This window comes from Callithrix jacchus, chromosome 13 (assembly GCF_049354715.1).
Source record: "Callithrix jacchus isolate 240 chromosome 13, calJac240_pri, whole genome shotgun sequence".
NCBI lineage: Eukaryota > Metazoa > Chordata > Mammalia > Primates > Cebidae > Callithrix > Callithrix jacchus.
Genome location: NC_133514.1, coordinates 85,070,298 through 85,095,058, shown reverse-complemented (window position 1 = coordinate 85,095,058; position 24,761 = coordinate 85,070,298). Strand labels below are relative to the sequence as shown.

Genomic DNA, 24,761 nt, shown 5'->3' with positions numbered 1-24,761 from the left:
TTCCAGACAGAGCAATACAAGCTCTGCTGCCAGGTAAATGTCCTGGGAGAGACTGTCCTATCACGTAACAGGTGAGGAAGTAAATTTTCATTTCACAGAGGAGTCCCTTGAGGCATATTTTAATTTTCCTTCTGAAAACACACCTAGTATATCCTCTTCCCTTCTAGAAATCTCTCTCTTGCGTGTGCGGGCACTCATTCTCACACACAAATACACACAGTCTATAATTAGGCTCTAGTTTAAAATGACTGAAATTGAATAATAAATAATAACGCACCTCATCATCGGCCTGTCGCAACCGGGCAACAGCGTAACGCCTCACTGTTGGATTGGTGTAATGGGAGGAAAGCAGCTCCAAGGAGTCCTCTACATCCATCGGCTTCCATTTTCCCAGAAGTTCCAAGGCCTGTTTGGCCTCTTGAGGTAGATCCCAATTAACACATTTCAGGAATTTTGTCAAAGCCTAAAATCAGAAAATATTTAAAAATTAGAAACAACCTATTTCTTGGGATAGAGAAGGTGACTAGGCAGAGTTTCACTTGGTCCTAATGGCAGAGCCACGGAATCAGTGATAGACTATTTGTGTAAACCCTAAATGAAGTTATATATATGATCTTAAAGAAGCACTGTGTGACAGAAAAAAATGCATGTTCCTTGTATCTTTATATTTTCCAGGCCAAATCATTTGCAGAGCACTATGACTTTTTAAATTTATTTTGGCTTTTCTTGATTTTGCTATTATTATTTTAAAATACTGCAGACCTCAAGACATGGAAATAGTTGAGGCATTTCTCACAAACTCTAAGATACCTTAGAGACAACCTACATTTTACAACAGAAAATGCTTCAACCACTGAATCAAAGGGCCAGAAAGCATGCAAGCACAGAAATTACCACCACTAGCCTCACTCTTGATCAGCTCCCTAGAGTATGACCACTGGCTTTCGTAGATACTTAAACATGAAGGCTCAAACAATCTGGAGTATGTACGTAACTCTGTGAAATAACTACTTAAGAAGATAGGCAATCCAACAAAACTTCAAAACACAAGTATAAAAATGGATAAGTGGAGAAACAGCAGCAAACAGTCTATGATTCGGCTGGTTGTAGCATCTTTCTAGAACCTCACACCTTTGAATAGGCAGCATACTAAAGTTTTCGTAAGGCTGTTAGTTAAGCAGATTGTCTTAGCACATATCATTCATTGCACAAACAGTATATGCTCTTTTAAGAAAGGTATACACTTGTTGGCCAGGTGTGGAGGCTCATGCCTATAATTCCAGATCTTTGAGATGCTCAGGCACTGCTTGAGGCCAGGAGTTCAAGACCAGACTGGGCAACATAGCAAGACCCCATCTCTATAAAAACAAATTAAAATAAAGAAAAGTATATACTTGTTTTCCATAAAAAGCAACACTTATTGCTGGGTCTCAAAGGCAACACTTTCCTAGCTGAACCCAAGATGTTCTCTTCTTTGTCTTCCTCTGTTGTTATCTGTTAAAAATATAGATAACTTGAAAATTTAAACCTCCTGCTCTGTCCAACCAAAATCTTTTTATTAGTAAACTAAACCAGTCCTCAAGAAAATGTCTACTTGGACAACAAACCAAGTGTCTGGTTAGTATGACACTAAATTAACCCTCATACCCATTCCCTAACTTATTCTTGATTTTACTAAATTAAGAAAAAAGGCACTATGGATATTGTCTAGTTCAATGCTTAAATCATATATAACCTCAGCAAAGTTAAATGGCTTGCCCAACACTTCAAAATGGCGCATGAGCTAGACCTATAAGCCAGGTCCACCAATTTTCAGTCCCATGCTTCTTCCACCATATGGTGCTTCCTTACCAGTAAGGCACTCCATTTCCTAATTAGCCCCATTACTCTGCCAACACTAAGTTCCTAAATCCATTCCAGTCCCTTTTAATTATTTCCTAGCAATATCTCTTATATTTGTCCTCAGCCCGATTCTCATTATATCACACAACTGGAGTTGGACAGAGCCTTCTAGCTAAGAACCTCAATACCAGTTTCTCTTCTAATCATTTCATACAAACTCTTAGAAGCTCAAGTTGGAAGTGGTCTTAGCACAAATTTCCCAATGTTAGCAGAAACACCCCACAACATTAATGCCAAAATAGAGATCCAGTATTTACTTAGGAGACTCCAGGAACTAATTTCCAAATTAGCCATTATATTCATAGAAAGCTAAGCTATTTTGGTTTGGTTTGGTTTTTAACTAAAATGAACCAAAAGAAAAAATGTCTTCATATTGCTTTTTCCAATTGGTTAGTTTCACTCTCTGGAGAGAAATGAGAGTAAATTTAGCCCCATATGATGAGGACAGCCTTTCCAATATTTGAAGATAACTGCCATACTGTTACAAGGTGGTTTCAACTAGATGATAGGGATACTCTAGTTTGTAAATAAACAAATAAAATAACCTTGGCTTCTTTCTCAAAACATTTCATCACTACCACTTACCACAATGCAAGCCTGTTTGATAAAACTCTCATTGCCCTTCCATGCTTCAGCCCAGTTAACTTATATTAACAATGGCTCTCTAACCACTGTGTATAATCCCCGCTTATACTCTTCACCAAAACAGGGATATCCTCTTCTCTAAGGCCATCTTGTCAAAAACTCAAGTTTCACAAGAAGTTTTCAGCGACTTTCAGCTATTCCTTTAGAAGCTAGCTCAATTTTACTACTGTCATTTAAATGATGTTCTTCTGCCTGCCAAATGTTTTTGTGGGCATTTTTATCTCTATAACTGGAGTCTGCATCCCCCAAGGACAGCTGTCCATTTCCTCTACACCTCCTGCACACCATTTAGTATAATGCCCCTTTCTGTATAGAACACAGATTGCCCTACTAACTTATTCCATGAATTTATTTTCCATTTCTAAAATGCATTTCTAGGTTGAATGTGGAAACAAAGCAATACTTCTTAAATAATGATAGTGAAAGCTTTTCCATTTCACAGTACATCAGCAGTCTTAATAGAAATGTGCGGGTATGTACTTATTATAAGCAAATCTTGTAGCATGCTGATGTACTCAATTCAATAACTGAAACAATCTAAAACCTGGATTCTCAGATTTATAGACTTATTAGCAAGATTTATAGAGTATACTGCTGCCAAAGAACATAAGGCACTGTACAAAAGAATTTCACAACTTTTTAATGTTAAATGTTACAAATGTAAACAGGGAGTCAATAGAATGAAGAAGGAAACAGGGAGTCAAAGAATACGAAAGACAAAAAGTAAGAATGTGAAGACAGCAATAATAATAATAATTAGCCCTAGGTCTTTCAAAGATGCTTTACTGATCTTTGAAATGTAAAGATACAGGATTGAAGTACAATTCTCTCTCTCTCTGGAACTTCCATAGATAACTGAAGAGCACACGCTGCAGAGCCAGGGTATTTCAGTTTCAATTATAATTCCCGGCTCCATCAATTCTTAGCTAACTAAATTGAAGTATATTATTTAACTTTTAAAAGACCTTTCTCATAGGCTTGTGGTGAAGACTAAGATAATGAATGTAAAATGTTGGTAATAATACCCTTTATATAGTAAATGATTAGTTATCAGTTATTATTTCATTCTTATTTCTGATGTTGACATCAAATGTTAACCTTACATACTTATTACTGTTTTATTCCCTTCTGATCTGAAAATCACCTGTTATCTCCTATTCTTAGAATCACAATCATGTAAGAACTGAAAATACTATATTTATCTCATGTATATTTCTAATTTAAACTTCTATCAACTAAATTCTTACAAATTTCCATTTTGCTGCTTTTCCAATGCTTCTCAATTCCAAATACTCAAACACGAAAACATCTCATTCTTTTCTTTCCACCTGCCATATGTCCTTACTGATATGATGTGGCTGTATCCCCACCCAAATCTCATCTTCAATTCCAACATGTTGTAAGAGGGACTCGGTGGGAGGTAACTGAATCATGTGGGCAGGTCATTCCCATGCTGTTCCCGTGAGAGTGAAAAAGTCTCATGAGATCTGATGGGTTATATAAGGGAGAGTTTCCTTGCACAAGCTCTTTTTGTCTGCTGCCACCCATGTAAGACATGACTTGCTTCTCCTTGCCTTCCGTCATGATTTGTGAGGCCTCCCCTGACACATACATGCAACTGTTAAGTCCATTAAAACTCTTTTTCTTCCTAGTCTCAGATATGCCTTTATAAGTAGCATGAAAATGGACTAATTCAGTAAATTGGTACCAGAAGTGGAGTACGAACCCACACGAATATAAATCCATCAGGCTCAGGCCTAACCCCTAGGCATAGTCTCCAAGTCAACTTGCTTGTATAGCTTCTTCTCCATCCCTTACCCTCCAAAATTATTCTTTAAGTCAGTATATGAGCTTCCTAAGTATATCACTTTTTTCACTTTCTGCTCTGATCCAACCTATCGTAGTTTGTACTCGTTAAAATATCACTTGTTAGGCCAGGTGTGGTAGCTGACGCCTATAGTCCCAGCACTTTGGGAGGCCGAGGCTGGTCAATCACCTGAGGTCAGGAGTTCAAGCCCAGCCTGATCAACATGATTAAACCCCATCTCTACTAATAATACAAAATTAGCTGGCATGGTGATGCATGCCTGTAATCCCAGCTACTCAGGAGGCTGAAGCAGGAGAATCGCATGAACTCAGGAGGCAGAGGTTGCGGTAAGCCAAGATTGTGCCATTACACTTCAGCATGGGTGACAAGAGTGAAACTCTGTCTCCAAAGAAAAAAAGAAAGAAATAAAATATCACTTGTTAATATACATTTTCCTGCTTTAGTAGTTTCCTGTTGCCACTAAAATTGAATTCCTAAGGGTAGAATTCAAGGCTCATCACAATCTGCTGCCATCTTTTCTATTTCATAACCATTCATGCAAAACTTCTCTATCTCCTGAACCTAACAGCTTACCTTACTCATGCTTTCCTTCCCCATAAAAAATGATCACCAAATAAAAAATGCTATCAAAGTCTGCTCACACTTTAAAGGCAATCTTTGCTCTGTGAAACCTTCGTCATATCATAAGCACACTGATCTTGTCATCCTCCACATTTCTATTATATTAATGACCTGTATGTTTATTAAGACGGTGACCCTTAATTACTATACCTCCTCATTTTAATTACATGTAAATATCCTTACCCCAAAACAATTTTAATTTATATGAATACAGGGACATGATACCTGAAGGCTCATAGTCTTATATAATGCTAGGCCAAGAGGTGATAATAAATAATTGCTGAACTGAATTCATTTACCCCATGGGTCACCATCAACTTCTTGTCAGGAGACACAAATAATGATTGTCCTCATGTCACTGTCTCAGAAACAGCCTTATAAGAATACTCACTGCATCACTATTACCTTCATTATATGTGTATCTTTCTACTGCTTTTTTTCCCCCACGCATAATTAAAAAGGCATGAAGTTAATTTAAATTAGTATTTTTATAAGAAGAAAGCCCATTGTAAAAGCTACTAATTTGTTGAAAAAGTAATTTTAGTTTTTGTCAAATAGTTTTAAAAGATTACAACAGTCACATTTCAGGTTCCGCAGAAGTGAGTCACATCCTACCTGCTATGAACTATGAATCTGAAAATACTTAATAAATTTAAATGGTAAAATATTTAATTAAATAAAGTTATTATTATGACCTTTCTGGGTGCAACATCAAGTCCTGACTAGCAGGTTTTCATCTGAAAGACTTAAGACAGGTCATTGAGAAAAAAAAAGGTTAGAAAGACAAAATGTAACTGAAAAATAAAAAGTGTAACTTTGGTAAGAATCAATTTCATCCAATTTGTTTTCTGAGCACTGCCTTCTCTCTAGGAAAGCTTTTCAGCCCCGGGGCCCAAATATTAACTAACCTAAATCACAATTTCTGAGAGTTTGACGCTAAAAGAATTTCTTTCTGTAAATAAATTAATGGGTGGAGCATGAGAGTATTCGTTTTTCACAAAACCTATTTGAAATTATTACAAGGTTACAAATGTGGCTGTGTGAATAATTCCTTAGGTCACTTCAAGGCCTATATATATTTTGTTTACTCAAAAGAGACTCCTGAACATTAAAACGTATCGTTCACTCTATTCTAGTGGTCATAGGAATCCTGTAATATGTACTGAGAATTGAAGTTTCATCGCTCACCTTTCAAAAACTTGAAATCAACTAGTTAAATGAAACTTGTCACACACTTTATATCACTTGAACATTTTATTTCTTTTGCACATATCTAGAAGTAATTGAATTTCAGTGGGAAGTGACTACTTGTTTAAACAAACAATTTTTCTTGCAAACCTTTCTATCTAAAAAAGTTCTGCTCTGTAAATCTTCTCCTCTATGCTTCTTAAACCTATGCATTCGAACAGGTTCAATTCAATATCTTGCTGTGTATTTTAGATGACAGTGAGCTGCATTCAAGAAGCAATTTCTGTGACCAAGGTTATTGCTCATTTAATACAGTATCATGATACTAACTCAATCTTTTAATAAAACACAAATCACAAACCTGTGTTTCTGTTGGTGAATTTTTTTTTTGTTCAGTGATGAAGAGAATTACACTCAAAGCTATACTAAATGTAAAATACTTATCTCATTCTTATTATGGATATAAAGGAGAATATGATTCATTTACAAAGAATTTCCTAAGGCATCAATAAATGATAAAGCAGAAAAGCTGAAGAGTTAAGATGAGCTGTAACTGGATTTTTATCTTAATGAACTAAAGAAAAGGCATTTGGTTCACAAAAACAACTTAAAATAGTAGTTAAAGATCGTATCACAAGATTATAAAATGTATCACTTTGTTCATTCTCATATAAATATGTAACAACTTCCTGATGGATATTAAGTTTCCTAATGCTTCTCTGCTCTTTCCCTAATGCATTTCAGGATTCCTGCTAAGGCATGTGCATGATGTTGAAAATGTTTTCTCTGTAATTCTCTTTTCTATGACTTCACTGACTTCCTTTTCTTCTAATTCATAGATGCAAGTATATTGAGAGGCAGCATGTACAAGCTTTGTGAGTCTTCATAGATCCCCTAATCTCTCTTGGGCTCAAGTTTCCTCATCTGTAGAACAGTCACAATAATACATATATTGTGGCATTGTCATGAAATTCAAATAATTCCTGGTACACAGTATCTGTTTAAAACATTCTGAATACTATTATTACAACTTAAGAGGTAATCCTCGGCTCTGCTTTAAGATTTTACAGACTATTTTAAAAACTAGAAGAGACAAAGCTCATAATCACATGATTGTCTTATATTAAGTATGAAGAAATGAAAGCTTACACAGGTAAACTAATTTGCCTGTAGTCAAAAGCTTCTTAGGAGCAACTGTAACACTCAAAACTAAGTGTCCACAGACTACAGGTTAGTGATGACTACTTCACCACAATTCTCTCTCCAAAAATCCTATCTTCCCCATGGTTTTATTACAGGAAGCAAATGTCTAACTTTGAACTACACTTTATCCTCCATGCCAGCCTGTATGCTATTCTACAAACTGAATTCCCACATCTCAAATTATATTTCACATACTCTCTCTGTCCAGCCACATTTTGTCCAGAATTCTGTAGCTTTGCTCTTATAACAGCATACATATTCTCTTAGTAACCCAAGTTCAAAGAGGTAAGAAGAGAACCAGTATTTACTCTGCACCTCCTATGTACCAGATACTCTACCACGTTACTTATCTGTATTACCTTACTTGTGAAGGAGAATTGTCTCTATTAGAATAATAAAGACACCAAGCTATCTCGGCTCACCGCAACCTCCGCCTCCTGGGTTCAGGCAATTCTCCTGCCTCAGCCTCCTGTGCAGCTGGGATTATAAGCATACGCCACCATGCCCAGCTAATTTTTTGTATTTTTAGTAGAGATGGGGTTTCACCATGTTGACCAGGATGGTCTCGATCTCTTGACCTCGTGATCCACCTGCCTCGGCCTCCCAAAGTGCTGGGATTACAGGCTTGAGCCACCATGCCCGGCCTGTAACTTTTCTTTAAAGTGACAATAACAATTTCCATGGCAGTCTCCTCATCTTATTAATAACAAAGTTGGTAGATAAATTTGATATATGAAAATATTCAAGACACTCACTTTTTCTTGATTTGTAAGATAATATCTAAACTTCCAAACAAGATCTTGTTCTTCATATGTAAGTTGCTTGGTTGGTGGATAACTCACAATAATCTAAAAAAAAGAAAGAAGAACTAATTTTGTCAACTATATACTTCCTACATATTTCCATTTCACTTAATATTTTTCAACTGTAATTCTATACTAAAATTATTATATAAGCAAGGACAATGTAAATTCAATCAGGAAGGCCTTAAACTTGTAATTATGTGTCCAAAAAGCAGTTTAAAGTAGAAGAAAAGAAGAGAAGGTCATATTCCACAGAAAAACATTTAACTGGAGAGTTCATTTAATTCAATCAGAAACAAGACATAGCAAAATAACAATGTCCCCTACCAGAAAAAGGAAAAATGTGCACACAATAAACTCTTTTCAAGTCAATGCATACAACAAGGCAGGTGTGCCCAATAAGTTATCTCTCAGGCAATGTCTTAAGGCCAGCTTCTAAGAATAATACTATGTCATGAAAGTATATGAGTATTTGTAGTTCTGTCTCCAGAGCTAATAAATTTATGGAAAGCCCCAAATCTGATATGTCAAATTATTAACATGATGTAAGATTCATCAACCTGGAGAAAATGTGCATCTAAATAATTTTTAAGTGAGGTGATAGCTATCAGTTTCAATGAAAATACCCATTTAACTATTTTTAAGTTAATATTTCAAAAATACTCTTACATTTAACTGATCTCTTGTGGCAGCATTGGGTTTGAGATCATGGTCAGAAGGTCCACTTCTTAAACTCCGGGCAAGCTTGTGGTGTTTGCTCTCAACTAAATTCTCCTATAAATTATTTTAAAATATTGACAATGTAAACTTCACCAAAAGGAAACTTCAACAGCTATTCATAAATATAAAAAGTACTTGAGAGGAGTTAATAATATTGAATGTTTTATTCTGATACAACCTTAGCAGTCTTCTACATCCTTTAAAAATATGTATCCTTCTAAAGACTGGAAAACTAAGTATGCCTTAAACTCCACTAGTCCCATAACATAGACACGTCATTCCAGCTTCTTAAAACATCTTCCCCTTACTCTCCACATATTCAAGGTTTCCACATCTTCTAATCAGTCAAATATCACCATCACTATAAAATCTTCCCTGAAAACATAGTCTAAGGCATTTCTTCCTCTTATCAGCTACTAATGACCTTGTGATGTCACTGTATTATCATCCTAGCAGTTATTTAAGCTGTCAGTCACTGAGGGCAAGAAATGATCACGGCGCTTGAATGTACACATCCAGTGTTGATTATTTTACCCATAAAATAAAGTATTAGTTTTAACCATACTGTCATTGCCTAAAACAACATATAAATTTATATTATTTATTTTGTATTGCATATGTAAATTGTCTGTTTATGTCATATTCATAATTTTTATTAGCTTTATTGTCCTTTGTCCTTTATTTTTAAGAGTTCTTTATATATCAGCACTAATATATCTTTAAATTATGTAACTATTTTCTCCCAATTTGTTAACTGTCTTTTGGCTTTGTTGGTGTCTTTAGTCATGTGATTTTATTTTCTTATTTTTTTTTTAATTTCCACAGTACTCTGCTTTATTTTCAAAGTCATGTTAATTTTCATACTTAGTGTATGCTATGAATATCAGAATGTAAAATGTAATTTGATTTTGTACTGAAGATTAAGTGCCAATTTTAGATACATTAACTGGATTCTACTACACTATGCACAGGAACTATAAAAGTCTTTAGAGTATTTCTACCAGATCCTCAAGTGGCTTTTTTTCAACTTTTTATTCTCTACTTTCCCCCACATCTCTTCCTTTGACATTAGGCCATCAGCCACTACATGTCCTGCTTTCATAACCTGTACTTATCTCAATCATCATGATTTCATCATCCAATGTGCCACTTTTAATCCACTTTGGTCTGATAAGGAAAGTAATCTAATTAGAAATGTATAAAATTAGAATAAAAAGAGTTGGAATGATGTAAACGAGCTGAAACTGTGAAAACCATGACATCTATTGTACTGCTAAAACGATTTTGTGCCTAGAAGTTTGTAATTCTAAAATCATCTAACTAAACCTCTATTGCATTGGATGAATTCTTATCCTCATATCCCTGAGAGAAAGCTATCATCTCGAAAATTCGGTAATAAGAAGGTATGCCACCATCATCCAACATACCATGTTCCAAACTGAATAGTTCTAAGGATGCAGCAATCTTCCCTGTTTTCCAACAAAATTGGTCTCCCTAAATTTTTCATGCATTCATCCTAGTTAACAGGCAAAACTTCCTTCTGTATGATGACAATCTTTCAAATACCAGTTCTGCCAAGTCTTCACTTCAAGATTATATCACCTCAACCTGAAAAAAAAAAAACACTATACTCCCTAGCTCTTCCAGCAATTCAAATAAAGTAGATGCCCAACCCTACACTACTACCCTTAACCTTAGTTTTAGGATGTCAATATTCCTCATAAATTCTATCAGAAACAGATTCTAGATAGCTGAAGTCAATTTATGAACCACTTTTAGTTAACAGAGGCAGTTACATATTACTTTGTTTAAAGAAAGTACATGATGTGGCTAACTCACAATTACTCTGAACAAAAATAATTTCATTTAAAAAATTTGCACAATAACTTACCATAGACATCTGGGGGTCAGGAACTTTTACTAATTCAAAACTTGTTAAAATTGGAGATGATTCATCACCGTCCTAGATTACAGAGCAAAAATTAAAAAAAAAAAAAGAAATTTAATACAATAGGAAACAGTATATGATATACACACCAATGTATTTTACTTCTAATTGATGAACATCATTCTTCCCTTTAAAGAAATCCTTATTTTCTTCCAACTATATTATAAAATGCATATCCACTTTGTACCTACCTCTCTTTGGTTGATGATGAAATTATTTTGAGAAAAACTCTAACAAAATTTTTACTACAGGTTTAGAGATATGAGGTCTGGAAATTAGACGGTTTGGGTTTTGTTTTTTTTTTTAATTTTGTTCATAGGATGACAGTGGGTTTTTAAAAACATGCTAATTTTCAAACTCAGAACAAGAAACCACAAACTATACATAAACATGGCACAATGGATGTGTTGCACTACTTGCAAAAACGAAGTGGATGTTGGTAATTTTTCAAGATGATACGATTGAGATCCATTCAAAGGAGCAGAATTTAAGTGTAGGGTTAATGTTACTGAAATGTATACACAGCTAGGAAATCAACAACGTTGTTGCTCAAAGGAACACCTACAAAAAATAATCTAAACTTGAATAATAAAATCAATTAATCAATTTTTCAGAAATAAAGTCATCTTATTTTGTTGGTATTCTCATTTTTGATGAATGTTGGCTTTTATTTTTATCCAATGCAAGCGAGAAAGGTAATTCAAAATAAAAATGTCACTGCCAAACATACTGGTAAAAGGCTAAACTAAGATCAAAATTAACTTTCTCATGATTGTATATCTAGCATCAAGCTTTTCCGTCAATTTCCAAATGCTAGTGTGTTTTTAAATATGGGCAACTAACTCAGGAGAGACTGAAAGTAGGAAAGCACTGTGACTTTACTTCAGTTCAGTAATTGAGTCTTACAGAAAACCACAAATTCCCACAGCCGTTGTTTAACAGGCTTGTTCTCAGTCACAACACCAGAAAACACATTTATCAGCCAAACTGTGACAAGTAATCTTCACTAAGGCTATCTGTCACAAAAGACAGGTGACAAGAAAGTCTATTTCCATTAGATTCAATACACTGGCCCAGCAATCTTTACACTAAGTGGAAATATGACAGGGTGGGTAGACAGGCATTAATTTATGAACAATTTTCAGGAAGCAGTAGAAAGGGGTCAAGAACCTTTTCAAAAATACTTGAAATTCTTCTAATTTCTATTCTGTTATTATTTCATCTGCTACCAAAGCTGTCTTTCAAAAGATCCTTCACATCTCCAATGTTTGAAAGTACCATCTCCATTAGCATGTTTTTACAATATAAACTCAAAATGGGCAGAAAATACTGCTTTTAATGAAATGACATGTAGTATAAAGTGTAAAATATGCTTTTATTAAAATGCACTGGTGACAGAACAGTTTCACTCACACTTCCCTTTTCTGATGTATTTTTTTTCTAATAAATTAATAAACAATGTTAAAGAATCTATCCAAGGAGTACCATTTATAAAATAAAAGGCAGAAACAAGTTAACATTTCCTATTCTTTCACTAACATAAAAGGGATTTAAGCTAAAGACAAAAATATGAACAGTATCTTGAAAAAGGATCATAAACTGTAAAAACTCAAACCTTCATTATGAGACCTTTCAAATAGTAATTTATAAAAGTATATATATTTTTTAAATCACTTGCTATAACTTTAATAAACAACAATAAAGTGTAAATGTAATTTAAAAGCACTGCTTCTAATAAACAAAGACACTGCATATAAGCTTGGTCACATGCTAGAAGAAATACTAATCTATTACTACGTTATGTACCAAAAGTCTGTCATCATTTATGCTGATTTAAACATTTATCGACTATTAACACAGTAATAGAAGAAATTTGATTTATGTGGTTTCAAACTATGCATACATTTTTTTAATTTTTTATACTCATTTTAAATAAACATAGAGTCTCACCATATTGCCCAGTTGGGTCTCAAACTCCTGGGCTAAACTAATCTCACGTGGCCAGCCAAAGTGCTGGGATTATAGGCATGAGCCCTGACACCTGGCCTGCAGATAATGATTTCTGCAGTACTTAAAGGAAGATACTTTCAGGCAGGAACACACTAAGCACAGAACTACTTTCTTTAGCATAATTGGGCAGAATAGAGCAAATCTATAACTGCATATGTTATTACTCATCCTTATGGTAAAACTGTGGTCTTAATTTTGCATATATTGTACAAATAAATAAACATTTCTGAAGTATTTCATAAGTATACTTAAGTGAGGGCCACATACAGACATTACATATGCACTCAAATAACAGACTTAACTTTCAATAAACAGCCTACCACTTAAAATATAATTTCCTCTTTTCATTCTTTAATAATAATAGTAAATAAAGCCAATACTTAGTGTCCTACTTGCCAATTTGCAGAACAATTAATCACAAAGTTTTTAATCACTTGCATACTTATCGAATTCTGTGACCCAGAACTGCATTACATGAGTGATCGGCTTTTGTAATCTTGTTGTAGCTCTATCATTTGATTTGTGTATACATAAACAGCTGCTGCTGACAGCTGTCTGCTGCTACCCTGCAACCAAATAATTCATCCCAGCAGAAACAACAGTAATTTTTTTTAATATTTCCCCTCCCCTCTACTTTAGAGATAAAAAACAGTTCCAAGGCAAATACCTTTTCATAATAAACAATACCATATTCCTTATCATCACACTTGACACATCGAAACTCAACCATCAAGTACATGAAATTAGAACTTCGTTTTTCACTCTGAAAAAGAAAAAAATGATTTTCATGAAAAAGGATTTTCAATATTCTCTTAAGGGATCAGTATATCATTTTTCCCAATTCAGTAATAGATGTACCTATCAAATCCAAGTCAAAATATAACAAATTTTTATTATATACATGTAGTGTTTACTCAGCACTATCATTTTATTATAGACAATACTACTGTTATTCAGTAGTGTCTACTATGCACTTGTAGTTGCTTTCTCAAATTTCACATTTTTGGTTTATTCAGTAGTTTGGATTTTATAATCTTGAAGGTATTTTGTACACATTCGCATGAGAACTATTTTATTTCGAAAATAAAAAGAATGGTTTGTCTTTCTAACAATTTTAAGTAAAGTTCACCCTTAACCAATATGACTAAACAAACTATAGAAATCAATATGTCTAACAAAAATCAAAAGGAAAAAAAAAATCTCTGTGCAACCTAGGAACAGAGGCCATTTGAGTTTACTAAGTTTTTACAAGTTTTTCATAATTTACAAATATTCTTAAAATGATTTGTCATTTGTAATTTTTTATCCACACTTTAAATATACTGTGGAATAATTACTTCTTGTCACAACATTAAAAAAAAAGTTATTTATATAATTGTGTCACCTTAAAAAAGAAAAGCAAACATGGTCACATGTCACTTAACAATAGGTACAGATTCTGAGGAACGCATCACTCGGCAATTTAGTCATGTGAACATCATAGAATGGATAAACACAGATCTAGACGGCATAGCCTACTGCACACCTAGGTTATATGGTATGACCTATTACCCCTAGGGTACGGTCTTGTATTGCAGGTTACTATACTGAATACTGTGGGCAAGTCTAACACAATAGTAAGTATCTATCTAAACTATCTAAGAGAAAAGGTACAGAAAAAATAAGGTACTATAATCTTACAGAACCACCATTGTACACGTGATATATGGTTGATTGAAAAGACTTGACAAGGCACATGACTATACCAGGGTGATGATGAAGTGAAAATACAATGAAGTCTAAAGGGGTAATGAGCCTTGACCCAAAACAACTTTATAAATGTCTTTAGATCTAACAGGTAACATTGCCAGGTATGGTTGCTCACACCTGTAATCCTAACACTTTGGGAGGCAGAGTTGGGAGGCCTGCTTGAAGCCAGGAGCTTCAGACTATCCTGGGTAAGAGAGCCAGACCCTGACTCTACAAAAAACTTTAAAACATTAGCCAGGCCTGTAGTCCTAGCAACTCGGGAAGCTGAGGAAGGAGGACCACCTGAGTCCAGAAGTTTGAGGCTGCAGTGAGCATACCAATGCACTCCAGCCTGGGTGACAGAGCCAGACCCTGTCTCAAAAATAAATAAATAAATAATAAAGGTCTGAGGAGGTTACTTAAATTCTTCATCTTTGTGAACATATTATAGTCTATTGTGGTAATGGTACGGGTGTGGTAATGGTGATTTCTTTTAAAAAAATTAAAATATGAAAAAGGCTGGGCAAAGTAAACTCTAACACATTTTCTACACCCAGTGATATATAAGTTTAAAAAGAGAAAAATATTAGTATTATAAGTAATCACTTTTTGAAATGTGACTATTACAAAAATCAAAAAAATAAGCCTTTCTTCCAGTTTAAGTATATAAGATTGTATTATGAATAAATTTAGAAAAGATACCAAAAACTACAATTGAATGTAAATGTTGTTAAACATCACCAACTTCATTAAAAAAAAGAATAATACTAAAATCTAATTTTTATAATAGTTGACAGTAAAATTAAAAACTTCTCCCTACCTGCTGAAAATTATTTGGAGAATATAAATTAAATAAGTTGTGCCTTATGGTCATTATAAATTAGACAAATCACAAACTGATGTTCTTCTCTCCTAATTTGATTAACATAATTATTATTTCTGTTCTCTAGGTGTGGAATATTGGGTCTAACATTAACACCTGGTATTTTAGAGAAAATATACAAAAAAGGAAACTTTTCTTGTTATAACTTTTGGCAGGACTCTCAATGAAGCCATCTTTATTTAAACAGACACACTGGCTCATATACAAGGTCAAGAAAAAAATCACTTATATCATTTAATTTTATAAAGGAAAATTTCTGCAGAGTCCTATATGTAGTACATAGAGAAACAATAAATTAATTCAAGAGGAAACTTGCCAAAATTATTTATGGTAACTAAAGTGAAAAGTCAGCACTGTGTGATGGAAGATTTATCCAACACTGACTTGAACATGAGCTGATATGACAGAGAACACACCACTGAGGCATTAAGACTGCAAAGGCTTCATTCATATGATATTTAGAACATCTTAGAATAACTACTACATACTTCATGGTTTGATATTATGTTAAAACACAGGGAAGACAGATATCCCAAATTTTCCACTTATTAGCATAGAAATTCCCAGCTACAGGGGTTAACCCTGATAATCCTACATTTGTGAGATACCTAACAACAAACAATCCTTATCAAAAAATTGTTAATTTAAAAATTTACATAAAATATTTTAAAGTAAAAAAGAGGGATAAAACCCACCTCATTTATCATTTCTATTTCTCTAAATGTCAATCTGTCCAGCCAGTCTACTTTCACCATGTGTCCTTGTCGATGAGCTTTGGTGAGCTGTAGAATAAATACAATGACAAAAATTTTATTACAGATCTAGTAGAAAGAAGGACCAAGTATGTCAGAAGGGCAATATCAGCTTCACATATGATACTTTCCTATACACTTAGAAGGCATATGCAACTAAGAAACTGGGCAAAAGACAAATTTTTTTTTAAAGGAAAACTATTTTTTTTTAAAAGGTCCACAATTTGCCCTCTTTTCACATGTTAAAGAATAATGACGCTGTTCCTGAAATTATCTCCATTTTCTATATTTCTTATATTTTAACTATTACAAAGGGATGGAATTATAATAACAATAGTTTCATGAATGGGAAATAAACCACTTTTTCTCTTTTCTTCCCATCTTTCAATGTATCTAAACAACATGAAAAATGACAGTTATAAGTAATGAGGCATTTTTCTAGTTTTATACATTTAACATTTTAAGGTTTAAGCTCACACGTATGCAGGTATGCTTTGATTTTAGGAAACGGTGATAAAAGACTTCAACTTTCTACAGTAGCAGTTGGTAGAGTCCTGTGAGGTCTTGCGTACCAATCTACCCTTAGTTTTATAAATTAAATAATAATTCATCGACTCTTCAAATCCATAGAGAATTCCAGGTAAGTTCCAAAGTCCTCAAATTAGAACCATGTTTTAAGGTTTTAATTTTTAGTATCATACTTTTTGTAATGTTAAAAATCAACACCCTTCTCACTCCTTCTAAACAAATTGACAGTATAAAGCAAAACTGGACATCAAAGCTTTACAAAGTAGTTTATCTAAATCAGTTTCTTCCCCTTCACTTTCCATATCATGACAGCATTCCTATAAGGACAGAAAACATTGCCACCAATTTTATCTCTCTTCTGGAACTAAAAATCTTCACAATCAATCTTTGTTCTCTTCCTCGACTCTCATCACAACTATGTGGTCACACTATTTCAGAAATAAAAATACTAAGTCATACAAAAAGTCTGAAATTCGGGCCGGGCGCGGTGGCTCAAGCCTGTAATCCCAGCACTTTGGGAGGCCGAGGCGGGTGGATCACGAGGTCAACAGATCGAGACCATCCTGGTCAACATGGTGAAACCCCGTCTCTACTAAAAATTACAAAAAAAATTAGCTGGGCACGGTGGTGCGTGCCTGTAATCCCAGCTACTCAGGAGGCTGAGGCAGGAGAATTGCCTGAACCCAGGGGGCGGAGGTTGCGGTGAGCCGAGATTGCGCCATTGCACTCCAGCCTGAGTAACAAGAGCAAAACTCCGTCTCAAAAAAAAAAAAAAAAAAAAAAAAAAAGTCTGAAATTCATAGTAAGTATCAATTTAGCTTACTTCCAATAATGATTCCCTTCCACCTGAGGTAACTTCTATATGAAATGTATAACAAGTTATTAATAAGTGCTTAGAATGATTACAAAAAGCAGAAACTAAGTATTTTATTGGTTCTGGTGGAATCATAGACAAATATGCTAGCAATATAAAAATGGTCACAAGGAAACCAAAAATCAGGCAATGTGACCTACAGAGAAGACTGTGAGGGTAGGAGCCAGAACACCAGAGTTCCAACCTTAATACTCAATTTCCAAACTATGTCCTCTCTGAACCCATATCAATAAAATTCAAGTATTAACTTCCATTCTTACTCCCAAAATTCAAATAAAATAATAGATGCAAAATATAACAGGTGGTATTATTTCATGCAGTCATTAGAAGCTTCTATTATCACTCTACAATATGCTCCAAGTTAGTTTTCAAAAGAAATGAAAATATATGAGGTTATTTTGCATCCTTTGCTTATATGAACAAAGTAACAGTAAAAATTAGTAACAAGAGTTTATATACTTCCTAGAGGAATGGAGAAAAAAATAACATTTATTTACATGCCAAATTATAGGCACTTTTTATAACCACTCTATTTCATAGACAATTTTGACCCCGGTTTGCAGATGACTATCAACTACTACGAGATGGCCAAGCTAGGATTTAAACCCTGGTCTCTATGACTCTAAAGCCTATACTCCTAACACCAGTCTTTGCTATCCTTTCTCTACTGATGTACCAAGAGTTTTAAGTGAAACTCATTTCTGTCATTTGTTGAATACTAGTTTTGTATTTATGATACAATAGTTAATCCACTCCTAATTTCCTATGAGCAAAGAACTGGCAATGGTAAATTTATGTGGGAGAATGTGGTGGGGACTTTTTCCTTCCTTTAGTAAACTATCCAAACAAATTAGAAATGTTCTAAAGCCATTTTCACTAGCTCTTGAATTTGTTTGCTTCTAATATATATTACCTCCCATATAGCATATGAGTAGCTTTCCTACTTGAATACTAAATATGACCTATCTCAATTGTGTAAGAGCTGCTAAGAATGTATGGACAGCATGGCAGTACTAAAATTGGTACACTCATTATGGAAACAAGTTTAAACTATCCTAGAGAAATTCACATTTGTGTACCATTATTTGCAATACAGAAAAATTAGACACAAAAGAATGAAAATGTCCATCAATAGTGGGAACTGTTAAGTTAGAGTACACATATGCTATGAAATACTATAATCAAAAAGAATAAGAAAATCTGTATGCCTTCATAGGAAAGGCTGTTGAGTGCAAAAGCAATTGCAAAATTAAAGGTACTATTTATGCTATGGCAACTGTTTGCATGTCTGTCTCCTGTACCTGACTTTGAAATTGACAGCAAAACTTCTGTGTATTTCTTTGAGCTAACTTTAGAATTTCCGCAGAATCAGTTACCACTCAAAATGTCTCCTAGCTGCCTGTCCTATTTACCTATTTCTACATAACAAACCAACCTAAAACTTAGTGGCTTAAAACAACATTCACTTTATTGTTTCACATTTTTTTTGGCAAAATCATCTTGAGGGACATTTAAATAATTTTTTCTTTTGGTCTCCCTCATCACTAGTCATAATATTGCATGCATTTGGTTGTTGGAGCCACAACATCCAAGCTGGCTCTAGTCACATGTTTAACACATTGGTGATAAAGGGTGGGCTTAGCTGGGATATTACGGTAGTAGTGCCTCTCTTTCCCCATGGATTCTCAGTGTTGCTCCCTCTCCAAATGGTTTTTCAACATGGTCACTCCAACAGAATAGCTGCACTTCTTACATGATAGCTTAATGTTCCCAATATATCAAGAAACAAAAGCTGTCACACTGTTTTGCCTGGAACAGACACAGCATCACTGCTGGTGCACTGTATCAGTTTAAATGGGGTAATATAGATATAATGTGGAATACAGGGTAGTACAGACATAATGTGGAAGAGTGTGACTATGAGAAGACATATTTCATTGAGGGCCATCCTAAGAGACTAGCACAGCGCTTACTTATCAGACAGTGCAAGCACATAATACAACTGACTGTTCCATTGCAAGGGAGCAGGTGGGTAGAGTTTAGAGAAGACAAACTCAGCTCTTGGCTGGACTTCAGGCAGCAGAAAAAGTCTAGAACTAGCTATCACAACTGCTAAATGATCCATCTCTGCCTTCCTCTTCAGAATAATCTCCTTCAACTCTCCAACGAACTCACTAAACTCCAGCTAACAGTTTCTTCTGGTTCTTCAAACCATTAAGCCATTTACCTTTACTGCTCAATGCAGGTGAAATAATTAGTAATTATTAATAATTATATTTAAAAATTTATTAATTTTTTAAAACTATAAAGCACTATGTAAGCTGTAACAGCTATTCTAATTAGCCCATAACCTTTGTCACTTCATCTCTTAATAGGTACTAATAACAATGTAGACATATATGAGTGGTTTTCATCAGTCCAAAGCAACTTCTAGTTATCACCAATCCAGGAACTTCAATAGATACTAAAGACCAAAAATGAACGTTAAAACACAGGTGGCGTAACAATTTATATTTTATTTTGGGTCTGAAATGTCAGTGACATAGATCTTTCCAAAGAGAAAATCTACATTCCATTAAGCGGCAGGGCAAAAGTAGGACAATCTGTTTCAATTGCTCGTGAAGAAATAATCCTCACTTGGATACCCACTCCAGGAACAGGATAGGTCAAGAAATAGGGAAAAAAAAAAAAAGTCATTCTCTCTTTTTAAAGGAAAACGGGTTTCTTACAGAATTTACAAGAAGTCACAAAGAGTTTGGAAGAAAAGTCCACTGTCACAGAGAAAAAAAAAGGCATCATTTAGCCTTAACTTCCCCAAGAATTAAGCAGCAAAGAGTTTTAAAAGCGATTTAAATTAAAGAATCCACAAGAACCAAATAACAACACAGCCGAGAAACTTCTTGGAGTACTAATCATGTATTGTCAGATTTAATGGGAGAACAAAAATATGGGTTTGAGGAACATGTCTCGATTAGTAAGTGTTTAATAAAAGTATCAAGAACAGAGCCAAAAGGAAGCCAACCTGCTGCACTGTGTAAGAATAAGATAATCAAGGAAAACCAATTTCAAAGCAGACAGTGATACCTGTAAATAGACAGACTTCCATGATCATGAGAACTCAGTTCAACGCTCTGTATTTTTCTCTGCTTTACTAGACAAATAAGCTTCTTGAGTGCTAGAGCGATGAATAGTCAATAGAAGCTAGCATTTATTCATTCAATGTCTATTTATACTTATTGAAAGGCATTCTATGTGAAAGGTTACAGGCACAATGGAAAACAAATGCATGTATACTCTGACATTCTGCCCAAGAGCTTGGGGCTTCAGGGAAGGAGGTAGGAGTGACATTCAAAAGGAAGCTAGAGAGAAAAAAAAAAAGATTCCTGCCATTGGTCAATTTTCCCTAATCTTTATACACTCTCAATACAAATATATATAACTTGCTGGCTATTAAATAGACCAACTTCCATCATGTCTATTATACCTTAAGACTGACAACTTGGAAATACAGGACATGAGCAAATCAAATAAGTTGTCTTAAAAACAACTTTAAAAAATCCTTACTTTCATTTCAAATCAATAGAAAATTAACCAAGAATTTCAAACATTTTTAGTGTCCAACCATAGAGGTTTGCTGAAATCAATTATGAGATATCCACACTATGCAAAACCCTCCACTCTTTACAAATCATGTGGTAGAAGTATCTTAAATGACCTCGAACAAATTTGAGACACCATTAACTGTAAAAACAAGATTCAGTTAAACACACACATATAAATTTAAAATAAATGTACACATATTCATCTATAACACACATACATTTATTAATTTACTGAAAGCATATAAACTAGAGTGCTAGAGCTGATTATCTTTGGGTGGTAGGTAGGTTGGGGTGACTTTCATAGTCTTCTTTGTGCTTTTACAATATTCTACCACTGTCGAAGATGTATATTATCTTTGCAGTAAGAAAAAACAGAAGTCATTTAAAAGCTAAAGTGATTTAAAAAACAATTAATTGTGGGGAAATCTCCGTTGGGAAAACCACTAAAGATCAGCAGTTATAAAGATAATGCTAAAGAAAGCAATTTTACTTCATAACAAAAACTCAAAGAATAAAGCCCTATCTCATTAATTTAACTTAACTACCTGAAATTAAAACCAAGTATAAACATGACTGCTCTCTCATTTTCTTCCAAGGGCATTTCAACTAGATCCAACTATAAAACTATATAAATTAGAAGTCACCATGTTTCAATAAGTGTTGAATAATGTCTGGCACTACTACAGACAAGACTGGTTTTCCAATAACACTTTATATGATTACATGCGGTTGCATTTTGTCAACTACCTCACCTCTCATTCCTCTAAACTCCCTCAAGTTAAAGACCATAGCTTAACTCTTTTAACTCTAACTCCTCCCTGAGCCTAAAATAGAACTGAGCTAAACTAATAAATACTTGGACAGAATATCATTATTTGTCTGCTAATATAATTGCATGGTGCACTAGATTTCTATTACTAAAAAGTATTCTTCAAAAAAAAGACAATAAGCATTTCAAATCAAATATAAGCTATACAGTAATTTAAAATTTCAGACAAACTGCATTTGTATATAATAATTTATTTGAACTACTGAGATTAGAAAAAGAATCGTGTAAGTATGCATGTTAGAGAGTTTGCACATGCCTAAGTATTTGATTCTTGGCAAGAACAGAAGTTTCTTCTCTCTTTTTTATTAATGAAGTCTTGGTTACAAAGCTTCAATTTTACTTTCAAACTGTACATGTAAATCTTATCATTCAGGAAGAGTACTGTTTGCTTCATAAAATTTCATTTAGTTAAACTCCTTGAAGATAAATCTAGTTTTAAAAATGTGTTACTATTTTTCTGGCAAAAACTATAACTGTAAAGACAGAAAATAGATTTACAGAATATAAATCAATACTGTTTTAGGGCTCAATTTTACACTGGCAAAAACTAATTTAGTCTATCTTTGGTTTCTAGACAAATCTAAAAGTTTTGACAATCTTAGCAGTAAGCAAACCAAAGTGATTAATAAAAAAGATGCTACCCATGTAGCATTATGAATAAATGTACAAGATATTACCAAACCCTTTTTATAATGTAATTCAATGGTAACACAGAATCAAAGCAATAAGCTATGCTTATAAAAGCTATATTAGCTATTTACACAAAAACCTATAGCTAAGAAGAATATTCGTTGATGTCAATGATAGCATTTAAATAAGTTTGATAGCCTTGAATAATTTCAGCATTTATCATAATTCTGTTGTTTATTATTGTCATTTATAAAACATTCAAGGAAGGAAATAAAACAACGTAAGACTCTTCTGCCCAACCCAATGGTATATAGCCTGGATCCTGTATTTTCATTTGTAAAGTAACAGATGTATTCTTCAACTCTTTTGGACACTATTTTTCTTCCTCTAAAACATATACATTTAAAAGACAGAAATTTTGTTTTGCTCCTAGTGATTAAAGTACATTATTTCAGACACAATAAATAAGGGTGCTATTACTGTCTTTTGAGAAAATGTAATTATTTTTACTATACTCATCATTACAGATGGTCAAATCTCAATTGTTTTTTGCTTGTTTGTTTTTTTATTTATAGAGACAAGGTCTCACCATGTTGCCCACGCTGGTTTTGAATTCCTGAGCACAAGTGATCCTCTCTACTCAGCCTCCCAAAGTGAATTGTTTTATATTGTGGATAAAAAGTAAATGTAACATAAACATATATTAACAGAACACTGTATATATTTTGTATATTCACTTACCTACATGGGGTAATGGTTACATCATTATGGACGATAGATTCACCCTCCTAAATTACTATACCTAATCTAATACTGCTCTGTATGTACTGTTGACATCACAACTAACGGCAGTTGACTAGAAGATAGAAAACTGAAGATTATCAAGCTACTTTATACCCTAAATCATTAAGTGACTGAGCTATAAAGAAAGGACACTTTCTTTATGTGATATGCCTAACTAAGTAAAGACTCCACAAGTACAGATATTTCTTATAAAGAATACCAACTTCCCAAAAAAGGGGTAACATATATAATCAATTGAAAGCAATTTAAGAAACTTAAGTGTTACATTCTAAAAATAATAAATTACATAACAATAATAAGGTGAAAAGATCACTAATGGGTCCTTCTAAACAATTTATTCTGTTAAACTAATTTGATTCAGAATGTCAGTTTATTCATGAACATTATTTCACATAATTTATTCAAGGCATAACTATATTCAGAATCCAGAAGTACACTTAATCAACTTGCTATAATTTATAAACAAAATAGTCTCTGAGGTAAATTTTCCTTTTCAGGATAGCTAAAAACATTAATAATAATGGCATTATTATGACTCCTATAATTAGCAGAGATAACGAAAAGCTGACCACATTTTAACAATAAAAAGGAGCGGTGGCTCACCCCTATTATACAGGATCCTATAATCCCTGTACACAGGAGGCTGAGGTGGGTGGATCATGTGAAGTCGGGAGTTCGAGATCAGCCTGACCAACATAGAGAGACCCCCGTCTCTATTTAAAAAAAAAAAAAAAAAAAATCCAGAAATACAGATATAGCTAGTTATTCAATAAGCCACTATTAGTGAGAGCTGTAACTCAGGAACCTTGACTGCCAATTTTCATCCCCAGTTATAATGTATCTCTTTACTATTTAAACTGTTTTGACAGTTCTACTAATCTTAAAAGCATAAAATACAATGTAATGCTTTCATTTTTCGAAACACCTCCTCCCTGGATACTTTCATGTTTCCCATTTCTCCAGAATCTAACTATGAAATACCATTACATGAATACAGATTTAGAAATTCATATAAATCATCAATTTGATAACCCATTATAGGATTTGTAACAAGAACTGATGTCCAGTTTATAATAAAAATCACTTCTTAAATGATATATTTGAAACCCAAAACATTAGCTGATCTTAACTCTTTTAGAGATAACATGCAAGTATTATCTCTAGTGGGAAAAATGCAGCTTTAAAAAGCCCATTTCAGAATGAGAGTTTAGGGATTTTATTGCGAGTTCGTCACAAAGGCAATCTCTGCCTTGCAACTACCAA

General features: G+C 33.9%; 1 protein-coding gene across 1 annotated transcript in view; it reads right to left on the bottom strand.

Annotated features, from left to right (window-relative positions):
* Window positions 1–24,761, bottom strand: part of PIK3C3 (phosphatidylinositol 3-kinase catalytic subunit type 3) — a 130,017-nt gene that overhangs the window by 78,172 nt on the left and 27,084 nt on the right. Inside the window, exons 5-10 of the mRNA XM_002757195.7 lie at window positions 16,175–16,261; window positions 13,536–13,631; window positions 10,802–10,873; window positions 8,860–8,964; window positions 8,143–8,235; window positions 278–463 (exon numbers count right to left, since the gene is read on the bottom strand). Of these exons, the coding sequence (XP_002757241.1) occupies window positions 278–463; window positions 8,143–8,235; window positions 8,860–8,964; window positions 10,802–10,873; window positions 13,536–13,631; window positions 16,175–16,261 (639 nt within the window). The remainder of the gene's footprint in view (window positions 1–277; window positions 464–8,142; window positions 8,236–8,859; window positions 8,965–10,801; window positions 10,874–13,535; window positions 13,632–16,174; window positions 16,262–24,761) is intronic.